Source organism: Balaenoptera musculus, chromosome 5 (genome assembly GCF_009873245.2).
Source record: "Balaenoptera musculus isolate JJ_BM4_2016_0621 chromosome 5, mBalMus1.pri.v3, whole genome shotgun sequence".
Lineage (NCBI taxonomy): Eukaryota > Metazoa > Chordata > Mammalia > Artiodactyla > Balaenopteridae > Balaenoptera > Balaenoptera musculus.
The window spans coordinates 67,522,938-67,538,547 of NC_045789.1; the positions used below are offsets into that span (position 1 = coordinate 67,522,938).

Genomic DNA, 15,610 nt, shown 5'->3' on the forward strand with positions numbered 1-15,610 from the left:
ATGCAAATAGTGCTTGTAGCATATACTGAACAGTCTTGATCTGCCCTTTGCTTTTTGTATCTTGGAGTTGGGTCTGTGCTAGTATATAAAGAGCATCCTCATTCTTTTTTTATGGCTGCAGAGTGTTCAGTTGCCTGAACATATTGAATTCACTTAACTAGCCCCCAACTGATGGGCTTGAAGGTAGTGTTCCAGTCTTTGTTTTTTTACAAACAAGGCTGCAGGGAACAACTTTGTCCCTACGTCATTTTGCATACTTTGGGGTGTATCTTGTCAGCTGACTTCCTAGAAATGGATCTGCATTTGTAACTTTGATGCATTTGTAACTGCCAAATTGCCCTCCACTATCAAAATGTGTGACTCTTGTAGCCCACAGCCTTGCCAAAGTCGGGTGCTATCCAAAAGCTTTTTTATCTTTGCCAGTGGGGGAAAAAATGGTGTCTTGGTATATTTTTAGTTTGCATTTCTCATATTAGGAGTGAGCTTGAGCAGCTATTCACACATTTCAGAAAACAAGCTCAATTTCATTTAACTGTTTTGCTGTTGGCAATTATTTTCAAAGTCTGTAGGGAAGGACCAGTTTTATTTTTATTTTCAATCTGTCACAGACTGATACTTTTGTAAAATACAATAAAACATTAATTGCAAAATGGAATAGAAACCTCAAAGATGCTTAAAACACCAAGTCCAGTTGTTTTATTACTAAACTCGACAGGTGCAAACTTACCCGGTCCATTCATTGTACACGTTTTCAGTTTCTGAACTTTGCTCCCGGGCAGAGCAATAACGCTTTGAGCAGTACCGCTGTGAAGACCTCCTGCTCCCTCTCTTTTCTCCCCTTGCCATCCTGTCTGGGGAGGGGAGAAGAGAGCACAGAATTTTATATTTTATGTTTCATAATCAATACATTACAGGGTGGTTTCAGTACATTAGACTAAAATATCTCTGATAGTGCAGTACCGATGCAAGGGCAGGGATTCCACACTGTGAGGTGGGGATACTGCTGTCCTGGTTTTTCACTGATGAAGACCTTGAGCTCGAACTAGAGAGGGGGATGAGGGAAGTACTTGAAATCACCCTATTAGTTAAATTTGAGGACTTGGCCTCTTTGACCTGGGGCTTTGCCAGGACCCTGCGACACCAATGCTGCCTTTCAGGGAAACGATGAGAAGGGTCCCTTTGGGTAAAGTAGGAGCTTAAGAGACCTCATCGTCGAGGAGGCAGCTTGGTGCCTTTGCAGAACACTGGGTTGGGAGTGAGGTTCTTGGTTCCAGGTCACTGAATCCAGGGACTGGGTAAATACTTCCTCCTCTGCCTTCCGCTAGAAGACAGACCCAGCTCTTCGTTCTCCTTTTGAGTTGAAATGTCATCTCTGCCTGAGGACTTTGTTATGCTGCGTCTAGCCACAAAGAGAGTTGTTTTACAAGCCAGAGGCTCTAGCTGCTGTTTACTGTCCTTCCTATGGTGACTTGGGATCATTATGTGTCCCAGGGTCATCTTTCTTCAGTTGCAGGCATTTTTGCTTCTGCGTTACATCATCAAGTGAAGTCACGTTGAGGGTTTTTCCAGAGTTGTTTCTCTCTCCCGAGTATCGTATAAGGCATGGAAATGACGTGCTATCCTGGTACAGAATGAAAATGCCCTTTAACTGCCTTCCTGTGGAAGCCTGCAGGGAGGCAGAGGAGCACTGTTGAGCCAGGAGTTGGAGTCGTGATGGTATTAAGATTGCGGGTTCACAGCTGACCTCTGCCTCATACTAACACTTGACCTTGGCCAGTTACTTAACCTCCATTAACTTCATTTCCCTCACTTATGAAATGGGGATAGTGAGTGTGAGCGTGTGACTTACCTGGAGGGAGGGTGTCAGTGTTGCTCGATGGGACCAGGTGATGTGCGCTCTCTGAGCAGGACGGGTGGCATTCATAGCCCCTCTGGGTATTGCCCGCCCGTGGTTAGGTGATGTGTGATGGCCAGCAGCCGAAGAGGACACTCTCAGAAGCAGTGGCCCTCTGCCCTGTCTCTACGCCTGCAGCTAAGGAATTACTAAAATTTTGTATGAATGAGAAGACCATCTTCTCTGACTTGTGGTCAGGAGCTCAGGCTCTGGACCAGAGTGGCCTGGGATTGAGTCCTGGCGCTGCCTTTACGGGCTGAGTGAGCCCGAGCAGGTTCCCTCTGTTCTTGCATGAGTGGCATGGGGACAGTAAGTGGGACTGTCTTGGTTGGCAGACAGTGGAGTCGATGAATACAGAGACGTGAGGTTCTCTGAACAACGAGCGGCACATACTGCTTACCCTGTTTACCAAGTTTATTTAGTCAGCAAATTTAGTAAGTGCTTTTGTATGCCAGATGTTCTGCATGGTCCTAGGAGACCAGTCAGTCATAACCCTGTCCTCATAGAGTTTATGGTCTAGTGTAGGGGTTGACAAGCTTGTTGGTAAAGGGCTCAATGGTAAATATTTTAGGCTTCGTGGGCCATGGTATCTCTGTTGCAGCTATTCAACTCTGCTGTCGTACTGTGAAAGTAGCTACCATAAGTAAATGAGTGATCGCAGCTGTGTTCCAATAAAACTTTATTTACAAAAACAGTTGGTGGGCCACATTTGGCCCATGGACTGTCATTTGCCAACCTGTGGTCCAGTGGGAAGACAGGTGTTAAACAGTCACAAATAAGTAAGTTATTACAAATTGTGATTAGTTGTATGAAGAGACACACGGGATTCTGAGAGAGGGAAGGGTCAGGGAAGGTAGCTTTGAAGAAGTGACATTGAAGGCAAATGCTGAGTAGGAGATGGGGACGGCTCTGAGGGGCCAGAGAACTGGCCACACTAGTTCTGAGCCAAGAGGCTCAGAATTGCAATCTGCATTTCTGTCTCTGTAGAGGCACAACAGATGCTTTGCCAGTTTCTTTGGATAAGAAAATAATGGCAGTTTTTTCCCTGATATATAATTCATACTACTTCTCCCCACTCACCCTTCCCAAATAATCCCAGCACTGAGAGATGAACTGTATTAACACATTTTGTTCTGCATACTTCTGGTGGGTCCTTTCTCTTTCTGTTCCTTTTTTTTTTTTTTTTCTTCTATTGTCAGTATGTATCCAAAAATTTAGAAGTTAGGGAAGTGAGAGAGCACATTTTTCTAGTATTAGGTGTAAAATGGTTTACTTCTTAGAACTCATTTCTGCTTTTTCATCTTGTTTTCGCTTTCTCCTATTTTAAACAGTATTATTTTCTTTTCCTATTTGGCTGGATAAAAATCCACAGCCTGAAACCATTTTGAAAAAAAAAATCTATTTCCTCTTGACTACATCTCAAGTTTCTCCTGATTTTCAACCTCAATTTTATATTCTCTTTAAACAGGTTGCAGTGTTCTGTGGTGATTTTACAGAGAAGGACACCTGTGCTCCTCATTCTAGAATATTTTGAATGGTGCCTCAGAGGTAGGGGTTTACCTGTATAACTCTGTGACCCCTTCTATTCCCTCGGTTTTTCATTCCTGCAATTCTGGGGCTCTGAGGGGACCCTGCCACCTTGAGAGTCAATATTGTGTAGCGCTTGGGAGCATACACTCTGGAGTCAGATGGTGTGAGTTCAAACCTAGTTCCAGTACTTATTAGCTGTGTGAACTTGGATAAAGTTACTTACCCTCTCTGTGCCTCAGTTTTCCTATCTTCAAAATGGAGACAACAATGACATCCACCTCACAACATTATTGTGAGGATTAAAATGAGGAAAATATACATCAAACCCTCAGAGCAGTGACTGGACACAGTAAGTGTTATTTTTGTGATGTCTATTGTTATTACTAATCATGGCTGGAAGCCAGTGACTGTAATTCCTCCTTAACCACCCTTGAATTCTGGCGAGTGGCTCCTGACTCATCCTGAACTCTTGAGCTGCATTACTTCATTTTTGCTTCACTTTCTCCTTAAGGCTCTAGGAATGACCTTTTGTCATCAGCAGTCTGGGAATACTAGTGCTTTTGAGAATTAGTCCTCTATGTACTTTTGCACTTTGAAAACGTACTTGATAAGTAAAATAGCCTTTTTTGAATATAGACTTAAAACGTAGTTTTAGCAACAATATTCACCTCCCCTGTCATATATTTTAATTCATGGTTCATAATCAGTGACTTTTTCTCTGTGTACTTAGAAATCCTGACGTGTTATTTCGGGCCTTTCTCCACTTTGTACAAACTTGAAAGAGATCCTGCCTGCCTTAGGATGCAGAATTGGGGGAGGAGGTTTACGTTTCTGGGCCTTGGTTTTTTTCATCTGTGGAATGGAGCTGATCTCCAAGACCCCTTCCTGGTCTCTGTTTTTGGTTTAGGCTCCTGCATATAATACAGTGTTCTCATTGGTTTTCTTTTTTTTTAACATCTTTATTGGCGTATAACTGCTTTACAATGTTGTGTTCATTTCTGCTGTATAACAAAGTGAATCAACTATATGTAGGCATATATCCCCATATCTCCTCCCTCTTGCCTCTCCCTCCCACCCTCCCTATCCCACCCCTCTAGGTGGTCACAAAGCACCGAGCTGATCTCCCTGTGCGATGCAGCTGCTTCCCACTAGCTATCTATTTTACATTTGGTAGTGTATGTATGTCCATGCCACTCTCTCACTTCGTCCTAGCTTACCCTTCCCCCTCCCCGTGTCCTCAGGTCCATTCTCTACATCTGTGTCTTTATTCCTGTACTGACCCTAGGTTCTTCAGAACCATTTTTTTAGATTCCATATATATGTGTTAGCATACGGTATTTGTTTTTCTCTTTCTGACTTCCTTCACTCTATATGACAGACTCTAGGTCCATCCACCTCACTACAAATAACTCAATTTCATTTCTTTTTATGGTTGAGTAACATTCCATTGTATATATGTGCCACATCTTCTTTATCCATTCATCTGTCAATAGACACTTAGGTTGCTTCCATTTTTGGAAATAAATAGTGCTATTATAAATAGAGCTGCAATGAACATTGTGGTACATGACTCTTTTTGAATTATGGTTTTCTCAGGGTATATGCCCAGTAGTGGGATTGCTGGGTCGTATGGTAGTTCTATTTTTAGTTTTTTAAGGAACCTCCATACTGTTCTCCATAGTGGCTGTATCAATTTACATTCCCAGCAACAGTACAAGAGGGTTCCCTTTTCCCCACACCCTCTCCAGCATTTATTGTTTGTAGATTTTTTGATGATGGCCATTCTGACCGGTGTGAGGTGATACTCTCCTTGGTTTTTGTAGACCTAGCAGTGCCATCATTCTGATTATATCCTCCTGGGCAAGAATCTGTCTTCTTCCCCCCCTCCCCCGAAGGAAGACATTCTAACGTGTTTTCCTATAAACTGCTTTTAAAATTGCTTTAAAAGAAATGCCTTTCTATACCCGTCTTATACATTTATGATTCATCCTTCCCAAGTTGTTGTTATTGTTGGTTTTGTGTTTTTGTAGCACCCCCTTGGCAGTCACACAGTTGCTTTCAGAAGTGCTGTGAAGAGCTAGCATTACAGTCTTGTGGTTGGAACTTGTCCCAGCCCAGATTCTATTTTTTAATAAAGTGCGGTGCATTGTTTTCAAAGGTTACCAAATTTTTTACTGACGAAAATGAGAAGTGTGTTTCTTACACCTCCAGACCCTGTGATTTACTGCTGTAGATCAGTTTTTCGTTCAGCATCTGGTCAGTTATTCTCAGCGCCTCCCGTTTGCCTTACGTGTCGCTGTGCTTGGTGCCCGCAGTCGAACTGGAGGCTCTTGGGTTTGCAGCACACCTTGCAGTTTACATAGTGCTGATAATGGTCCCCGTTTTGTTTGATTCTCTCTGCCACCTGAGCCATAGGCAGGCTGAATACCCCACCTCTCAGCCAGGAAGCTCAGGCCAAGAGAGGGGAAAGCAAATTCATACTGGGGGGGAAAATGGCCAAATAAAGCTCTGAGTTGTGTGCTGTGGGCCTTAGATAATGGGTCTGCAGGATACTAGTTTGCTAACTTTCTTTTACATTTTTTATGACAAAAATAATACATGCTCATGGTAAAAAATTTGAACAGTTGAGAAAACAAAAAGCCCCCGGTGGCCTTGTCATCTGCCAGCCCCACTCCTAGACACTGGTGACAAGCGTTAATAATTGCTCAAGTGTTCATTGTAGAATTTCCATTAGAATGTAGGTGTTGAAGGCAGGCCCGAGCCGCTCTGTCCCTTTGTGTCCCTCAGAAGTAGAGTCGTGCTGGACACGAAGAGGGCTCAGCGTCTGCTGCTTGAAAGGAGGACATTTCCAGTAATTGTCCTGTGCACACACTTACTCTCTCACACGTTTTTATTGATACTTATCGCTGTATCTTGGACAAATTTTCATAGCCATACCTATAGAGTAGCTTTACTTTTTTAAGTAGCTACTTGGTATTCCATCCTATTTATTACTGTAATTATTTAACCAGTTATTTCCAACTTTTTCCTCTTGCAAACCTTGCCGGGGAGGACCATCTGAGATGTTGCCTGCTGATAGTTCCTTCAGTATCCTTTTTCCATCTCTAACTTTGGCTGGTTATAGAGCCCATTTGCCAGGCTCCCCTGGCAGCTAGGTGTGGCCGTGTGGCTGGGTGAGATTCTGGCCATCAGGATCATGGGCAAAGGTGATGCATGCGACTTCCAGGAACATTCTTGGAAGGGAAGGCGCGGTCTCTCCCTGTCTTGTCTGCTTCCCCCTGGCGGAGGTTGTTTGATGATAGGGGCTGGAGTGACCATGTTGGTCCCCAAGATACATTCTTGAGGATGACAGAGCAACAAGATAAAAGGAGCCTGAGTCCCCGGCCCTGCAGAGCTGCCGTATCAGGCCTGTGCTGCTTCCTCTTGAACTAAACTTCCGTCTTGTTTAAGCCAGGCCTGGATTATTTTGGTCCTTGCTGTAGTCTCTGTATCTTTTCTACCTGTGTGAGTATAGATGTGGAACAAATTGCTTCAAGAAGAATTGCAGGATTGAAGGATGTGCTCGTTTAAAATTTCGATTTATACTGTCTAGTTGATCTTTAAGCTCCCACCATCATCATCTCATGAAACATTCCCCATCATGTGTGTGTCCTTTTATCATACAGAGATTTACATTTAACGTAGAGAACTCCAAAATCTGTTAAAGATGCACAAAAATTCATGTTACCAATGGAAAATGCTAGCATGTGAAGCAAGAGTTTGGTTCCAAATGTCAGTATCAGTGACATTCTGTATCCATGGTAAGGAATTCCTAGGGTGTATATTTATAAAGGGGAAGGGAGAATGGGGAAATGGAAGAGGGCACCATGTAGGCCTCACTGAACAGTAGATCGGGAGAGCTCGCACACCTGTGTCCAAATGATCATGGACATGGAAGCAACTCGCACAGCCCTAACCATCCCCATCTATGCATGCATCCATCCAACCAACCATCCACTCATTCGTCCATCCATCCATCCACCCACCCACCCACCCACCCAGCAGGCCTGGGCCTAATCTGTGCTAGCCTCTGAGAGTGCAGTATTAAGCAGGTCAGACATAAGTCTTTGCTCCTGTGAGACATGTAGTTGAGGGGATAGGACAGATATTAATAATTACATAAATAAGAATTGGAGTAAACAGTGTAAGGGAGACAGTATGCTATGAGTGGAGAGTGGAGGTTGTTGGGGGAGGGGTGTGTTAGTTTCCTGTTGCTGCTGTAAAATAGGACCACAGACTTAGCAGCTTAAAATGACAGGAATTTATTCTCTTCAAACTCTGGAGGTCAGAAGTCCTAAAATCAAGGTGTCGGCAGGGCTGCACAGCTTCTGGAGGTTCTAGGGGAGCCTTTTCCATTTTCTAGGGTCTGCCTGCACTCCTTGGCTCTGGGCCCCTTCCATCATCAAGGCTGGCAGTGTAGCATCTTCCGGTCTCTCTCTGAACTGTGCTTCTGTCGTCACATCTCCTCGCTGACTCTGATACTCCTGCCTCCTTCTCATGAGGACCCTTGATGACACTGGGCCCATTGAGGTCATCCAGGATAACTGCCCCCCCCGCCCCCAATCTCAAGATTGTTAAATCAATCATACCTGTAGAGTCCCTTTTGCCACATAAGTTAACATATTCACAGGTTCCAGGGATTAGGGTGTGGACATCTTTGAGGGTCCATTATTCTGTCCATTACAGAGACTACCTGAATCTAGGGGTGGCCGGTAAAGAATTCCCTGAGAAGGATGATAGGGTACAGCCAGGTGAAGAAGCAGGGGAAGAGCATTCAGGTGATGGACGGGAGGGAACTTGAGGTATTTGAGGACCAGAACAAAGGCCATCCTAGTAGGCCAAGTGTATGAGAGAATGGGTGGCAGGAGGTGACACTGGAGACAGCAGTGGAAGTCACTGGAGCATTTTAAAGCAGATTTGTATTGAGAAAGAGCAGTTTTGCTGCCATGTTGATGGTGGGGTTAGAGGTGAGCAAGGCGGGTGTCGGAGGCCATTTAGGAGGCTGTTGTAATTCAGATGAGAGATGCTGGCGGCCTGGTCTCACTGGTGGCAGGAGGTTCAAGAGAAGCAAAGGGATTTGAGAGATTTAAGGAGAGAGAATCGGTCAGTAGTATGCTGTGGTGGATGGGTGTCGAGTGTGGAGGAGGACGTAAGGCGTGGCCCTCCGGTTTGGGGTAGAGTGATTTTGAGGGCCTGTGAGACAAGCAAGTGGAAATGGGTCTTCACCCCGCCTGAATGAGCTCAGAAGTGAGCTTTCTGGGATGAAGGTGAAGCGTTGGAAATGGTTGGCACGTAGCTGCTGATTGAAGCCTGGTTATTGCCTGGACTCTACAGAAAGAGGCATGGAGGGAGGGAAGAGGGCCTTAGATAGCACCTGGAGAAAGCCAACAGCTAAATGTGTCTTCCTGAGGTGACCATGTGTGGAGCTCATCAGGGGTAGAATCCAGAAGGGGTTATTTTGAGGAGAGTTGGGGAGGTGAGGAAATAGAGACAGGTCTTAGCGAGTATTATGGAAAACTTCAGATGTATTGTATTAGTTTCTATTGCTGCTGTAACAAGTTACCGTGAACTTAGCGGCTTAGACAGCACAAGTATATTACCTTATAGCCTGGAGGTCACAAGTCTGAACTAGGCCCGCCCGGGCTAAAATGAAGGCAGTGTGCGGCTGTGTTCTTCCTGGAGGCTCTAGCTGAAACTGGTTTTTTTGTTTTTGCCTTTTAAGCTTCTAGAGGCTGCCTGGTTCCTTGGCTCCTGGCCCCTTCCTCTGCCTACAGAGGCAGCGAAGGCAAGTTGAGTCCTTCACACATCATAGCGGTCCGGTCTGTTGTTCTGCTCTGTCTCCCACTTTTAAGGATGCTTGTGATTACGTTGGGCCCAACTGGATAATCCAGGGCAGTCCCCCTATTTTAAGGTCAAATTAAGTCCTGATTAGCAAATTAAGTCCTTCTACAATCTAAATTTACCTTTGCCATGTAAGGTGACATCATCACAGGTTCTGGGGATGAAGACCTGGGCATCTTTGGGAGAACAGTACTTTGCCTGTAAACATATATGTAAAAGTATAAATGGAATAGTATAATAAGCCCCACACGCCCACCTCCCACTTCTCCCCACTGGATCATTTGAAATAAATCTTAGAAATCATCTGATTCATTTGTAAATGTGTCAGAATAGACAATTGTTTAAAGAAGTTTAGCTATGAAGGGGAGGTGAGAAAGAGGGCGGGGACTGGAGAGGTGGGAAGAAGATGTGTATGTGTATTTTTAACATGAGAGACACGGAGGCATGTTAAATTCCGCCAGGCAGGATCTAATAGTGCGGGAGCAGTTGACCTGCACGAGAGCGAGGTCTCCGTCATTGAGAGAGGTAGGCGCATAGGTTTGAAGGTTTGAGAGTGTGAAATTAGGAGAGTTCCTCTCTGCTGGCTTAACGTGTTTCTTTTTCTTCTTTTTCCTGTTGAGTGGGAAGCCAGTGAGAGGGGCAGAGAGGTATAGAGTTTTGAGGCGCTTGGGGAAGTTTGGAAATGGTCGCTGTGGAGTGGAGAATGAGTGCATCAGAGAGAAAGGCTCTTGGAATGTGGGGACGTGGGCCGCTTGAACTTGGTGAGTTCGAGCGAATGCAGTCAGCCTGAGGTGCGACTTCTCCCCCCTAGCACTGCGCATCTGTCTGGGCGTATGTTCAGAGAAGGTGAATAATTTGGTTCCCATTGAGTGGGTTTTTTTGCCAGGTGGTGTGAGCAAAGGATAAGGTAAGGGGTGTTTATAAGAGCCACTGACATCATGATCCATGGGCTCTAAGCTGAATGAGAAAGGAGCGGAGCGACGGGTCCTGGCGGGTGTACGTGTGGCTGTGATGGGATGAGCCGGCAGACAGAGAGTCCAGCCTGGCTGGGTTTTGGGGTGGCGACCAGATCCGGGGTGCGTCTTTGGGAGTGGGTAGCTGGAGTGGAGTGAAATAAAAGACAGCTAGAAAAGAGAACATGAGTTGCTGAGAGAGCAGGGTATGGGAAGGCGCCGCCACGTGGATCCTGAAGCCACCCAGCACGATGGCAGGAGGCAGGGTGTAAAGGTAGGTTGTCGGGGCCTGGAGGGGTCAGGCGAGACGAGGAGAAAGGAAGGGGTTTGTACGGTGCTGGGAGGCACGGGCTGCAGAGGGTGGATGTTTTGACGAGATGGGTGACAGTACAAGGGTGTGGAAGCGACTCTGGGGATCAGAGCCCGGTTGACCTCCCCTCCTGACCCTTCCAGACCTTGTGTGTGCGGGGGCTGTGAGAGGGGATGAGCAGACCTGACCGGAGGGAGGGCCAGGTTTCACTGAAGACACGGCCAGCTCACTTTCTTCTCCCCCGAGCTGTGCTGTGGGTGCTCCTGCCCTGCTACCTCCATGGTATTATCATATTATTATAATAATAATTATTATTATCTTATTCCTCCCACTCAGGGTATTATTCCTCTTAAGCACAGCCCCTGGGTCACTGTACTTAGCCTGAGTCACAGCAAGCCACCCCCCACCAGCTCCCTCTCCAGTGGGAAAATATTAAGATAGAAAAAAGCACTCCATCCAAGAATTCCCAGATAACAGAAGTCATGGATTGAATCTTTAGATTTAATGAGATCTGTCTCCATGTGCTATACTTTTATATCTGACATTCCTCCTGGGCTCTAAGCCATATATTCTGATGTTGTTTCAAAAATGACTGTGGGTATATTTAATACACATTATTTACATCGATTTATGATTGAGATGTAGCTTTTTTTGGGGGGGGGTTATTTATTTTTATTTATTTATTTATTTTTGGCTGTGTTGGGTCTTCGTTTCTGCGCGAGGGCTTTCTCTAGTTGTGGCAAGCGGGGGCCACTCTTCATCGCGGTGTGCGGGCCTCTCACTGTCGCGGCCTCTCCTATTGTGGAGCACAGGCTCCAGACACGCAGGCTCAGTAGTTGTGGCTCACGGGCCCAGTTGCTCCGCAGCATGTGGGGTGTTCCCAGACCAGGGCTCGAACCCGTGTCCCCTGCATTGGCAGGCAGACTCTCAACCACTGCGCCACCAGGGAAGCCCCGAGATGTAGCTTTATTGAAAACTTTTAGTGATTTTTGTCTATACCATAAAATCCTGGCTTTAATATAAGTACTATTTTAAAAATTCAGCCTGTATATGGAGTCACATTGTTGTGAAGGCAATGAAACCCTGTCTCCCCCGCCCGCCGCCATGAAAAGATAGTGAAACTGTTGTGCACAAAGATGACCGCTAAACTCAAGGTCTCCGATGACGGGTAAAGGAATTTAGGTTGGTGGAACAGTATAGTGGACCTAGAAAACAAGTGGAAACAAAGGATATTATGATAAGGGGATGGAATGTACTATTTCTGCTGAGATTGTGTTTGCTTAGAATTGAGTTATTCTGCATTTCATGTTTGCTTGTTGACACGTGACCATTTTAACTGGTCCTCAGCCCACCTTTTGGCCATTTCTTTCTGTGATGGGAGATTCTAGTTATATGAACCCAGAATAAGTAGCAGCAGCAGATTTAGTTTTTACAAAACATAACAGTCTCTTTTTAAAATACCTGTCTCCCAAATCTCTGAGATTCTGTGAGCTGTGAGTCTTCCGTGATAGCCTGAGGACGTGAGAAGCTGTAGAATGATGTTAGAGCCACGGGTATACATGGGGCCTGTGGTCCTACCCACCCCCAAACTACTCACCTGATTGGACTGAACTTTGTTCGCTTTTCCTAATCCCAGCAGACTCCTCCAGGCCTTGCGGGGGGGCAGTGATAATCAGTGTGCTTTTGCCAATGACCCCTTGGCCCTTAACGGGGCTCAGTAAATGGTTTTGTCATAGGATTGCTCTGCATAGCATTTGGTTAAGACCGTGGGCTCCCAAGTCTGACTCCTGGCTTCAAGTCCTGGCTCTGCCACTTACTGATTGTGGTCTTCGGGCAGGTTCTTAACCATTCCAAGTCTTAAGTTCCTGTCTGTTAAATGGGGATTACGATAGTAAGTACTTACCTAATGGGATGTTGTGAGAATAAATAGTGCAGTTCCTGGCATATAGTGGGAGTACCCAGGAACTTATTATCATCATGTTGGAGTGTTGAACTTGAGTACACATGGCTTACCAATTTGATGCATTTGGGAACTGTTAGGTTTTAAATTGTATTTCTCCATTATTTACAATATTCCTTGGACATTTCACTTTCTCAGTAAGGCCCCCCCGACCACCCTATTTAAAGCTGCAATGATCTACCCTCCACTCCTTCCCCCTCCATGCCTCCCCTTCACCCCCTACTCCCTGGAGTCCCCACCCTCATTTCCTGCCTTGTTTTTCTTCACTGCACTTGTCACCTTCTGATGTACTGTCCAGTGTGTACTTGCTTTTTCTTTCAGCCTGTCTTTGTCCACTGTTCTGTTGTCAGAGCCTAGAATAGTACCTGGTGCATAGTGGGTGCACGGTAGATAAATCTTTATCAGGATGATGCTGTTGACTTTGAAAGTGGTGGTACGATTCTATACACCCGTAGTATGAAAGCTACTGCAGCTGGCTGAGCTTAGAATGTTTTATTCGGAAGTTCTGAGTGATGATTTGCTGATTTGCCTGTCCCAAACCTCCTTTCCTAATAGAAGATAATGAAGCCGGGTAGAACAGGTTTGAGGGGATGATGAGGTTGGATGAGGAGAGGAGTAGGCTGATGTCATTACCTCAGCTACGGTTTACTTCTGACACCTGTTCTTTCAGCGTGACCGTCACCAAACTCCAGGCCACCCGGGGAGATGCTGGTCTCAATAGTGGCCTCTCTCAAGTATCATTTTGCTTTCTTGTCTATTTTACACACAACAGAACTTTTGTTATTTTCCTCTTTTAGGGCACCAATGCCTCTGCTCTGGAAAAAGACATTGGTCCAGAGCAGTTTCCAATCAATGAACACTACTTCGGATTGGTCAATGTAAGTATTTTAAAATGTACTATCTTAATCAGATGTTTTAGAGTTCTTGAAGCAACTCCATTCCCATTTTCGTTATTATCAAGCTTTAAATAACCGTTCATACTCCTTGGTTACCATACGTGGCAAATATTGGGGTGGGGGAAATTTAGTCCAGTTTTTGAAAGTATGAGTTGCCCCAGAAGAAAGTGTTTAATTAGTGCATTATCGGGTCAGAGTCTCATTTTTTCCCCTGTGCTTTAAAAGATTTCTTTTGCACACATACATTTCACAGTGATATTATTAGCCTTCGTAGCAATATCTGCTTTTGTATGTTCTCCCTTCACCATCTGGGTGGGCTCCTTGGTAGCTTTGTTTCAGTATGCATCAGTTCAACCAGAGCATCGAAAGAGTTTCCAGCTCATCACCAGTAGCTACTTAACAGCACAACTTGGTATTTGAAGCATGGGTGGGGAGTCAGGGGAAAACTGGGGCCACTTTATCTCAAGATCCCTTGGCCTCATTTTGCTTGTGCTCAGCAATGGTTCCCTTGTAAATGGCCATACCTGCCAGGGCCTGTGTCCTAGACAAGTTGATTATGACCAAGTAGTAAGGCAGTATTGCCCACCACCCTCATGAGCTTTCTTCCCCACCTGATCCTTTCTCTCTGGGGTGGAGGATTTAAGTGACATCCGGTGTTAACTCATAAGCACCTGGTTTTCTGGAACAACTGCTCTGAGTGTGGTCTGTCAGTTCAGGTGTGATAGGTGGTAATTTCCACTGGGACTATTCTCTGAGTGAATGCCGCCTGTGGGATAATGGAGTGGACGTTGGCTTTGCGGTAGTACAGACCTAAGTCTGAATTCTGCCTATGCCGTTCACTAGCTGTGCGATCTTGGGCAAGTCACTTGACCTCTCTGTGTCTCCATTTCCCCCTCTGTAAAATGGAGATCATAATGGTTTCTCCCTCTTGGCCTATAATGAAGGATCCATGAGAACTCCTATTGAAGGTACTGACATGAGGCTGAGGCACACTGTGGACACTCGGTAAATGTTAGTTCCTTTTCTTTCCCAGACGTTGTCCACTGGCCCAGGGCCAAGTGTTACTAAAGGGTGTCCGGGTGAAGGTGAGGTACTGAGTAACAGAGAAAAGAATGGTAGGAGGAGGCCACAGTACTGGAATATAGGACATTGTGTTGATGACATACTGACTCCTAATTTTAATGCAGTTTTTTTAGGCATAGTGCAAAAGGCCTCTTGCTTAAGCTCTGTGAGGATAGTTATGCAAGTTGCTGGAATTCTACCTTGTGCAGGGAAAAGACAAGTGCAGACTATGGAGGAAAAAAGAACTAAGGCCATCTCCTAGTCTGTGGAAGCATTGTGCGACCTAAACTTATTAATAGTTTCATTTATGTTTATTTCGAATGGTAATTCATGGAAGTTACAGCTTCTCTTTAAAAAGAGGTTTGTCTCATTACGTAATTGTGTCAAAGTAGATTAAAATATATAAAAATAGGAAGTGTTCTATCTTAACATACGTAGAAATGTCACGTTAAGGATGGTGGTGCATCTGCCTTGCTCTTGGGCAGACGACACACAAGCCAACAACCAATCTTGAGATGTTCATATTCTATTTTAATCTTACACAGCAGTTAGTAATCTGTTATTAATCTTCTGATTTCCTTAGATCGTTTTCCTTTGCATTTTAATGTGCATGAAAAATTCTAAAGTGAATGTCTCAGCTACATGTTCACCCACAGAGTTGGTTACATAGTCAGTTGAAAACCAGGGAGATGATGACTTTTTCCCTCGTTAATCATAATCTTGAGTATCCGTGGCTTTTGAGAGGTCAGGATATTACTCTGTAGGCCCTAATCAGATTGCAGGAGACCAGGAACTAGGTGGTACTATTGTATTGAGACAATTGCTACTTTGGCAGAAATAAGATTGCTTTGGAGAAAGTGAGGAAATGTGGTCTGAAGCCAATGGCAGGCGTGCTGGAATCTTGAAAGAGAGAAACTAAAACAAGTTCCCATTCGGTGAAGACTGTTTTAGCTGAGCAAGTGGTTCCTAGTTCCTGGATTTCTTTCTGATTGGGATTTTTATTTTCCCTGTCATAGGAGTTTTGATGTGTTGCCTGTGACATCTTTTGTGTAGCCAGCTGCTTTTCTGCATCTCGACATCATGTCGATTTTTTTCTTCTTCAGTGTCTCTCTCTTTTTTAAGCAC

General features: G+C 44.9%; 1 protein-coding gene across 3 annotated transcripts in view; it reads left to right on the forward strand.

The window, feature by feature from the left end:
- Positions 1-15,610, forward strand: part of USP46 (ubiquitin specific peptidase 46) — a 62,824-nt gene that overhangs the window by 13,173 nt on the left and 34,041 nt on the right. For all 3 annotated transcript variants that reach the window (XM_036852941.1, XM_036852940.1, XM_036852942.1), the window contains one exon: positions 13,325-13,405. In XM_036852941.1, the coding sequence (XP_036708836.1) occupies positions 13,325-13,405 (81 nt within the window). Of the gene's footprint in view, positions 1-13,324; positions 13,406-15,610 lie in introns of those variants that run through there.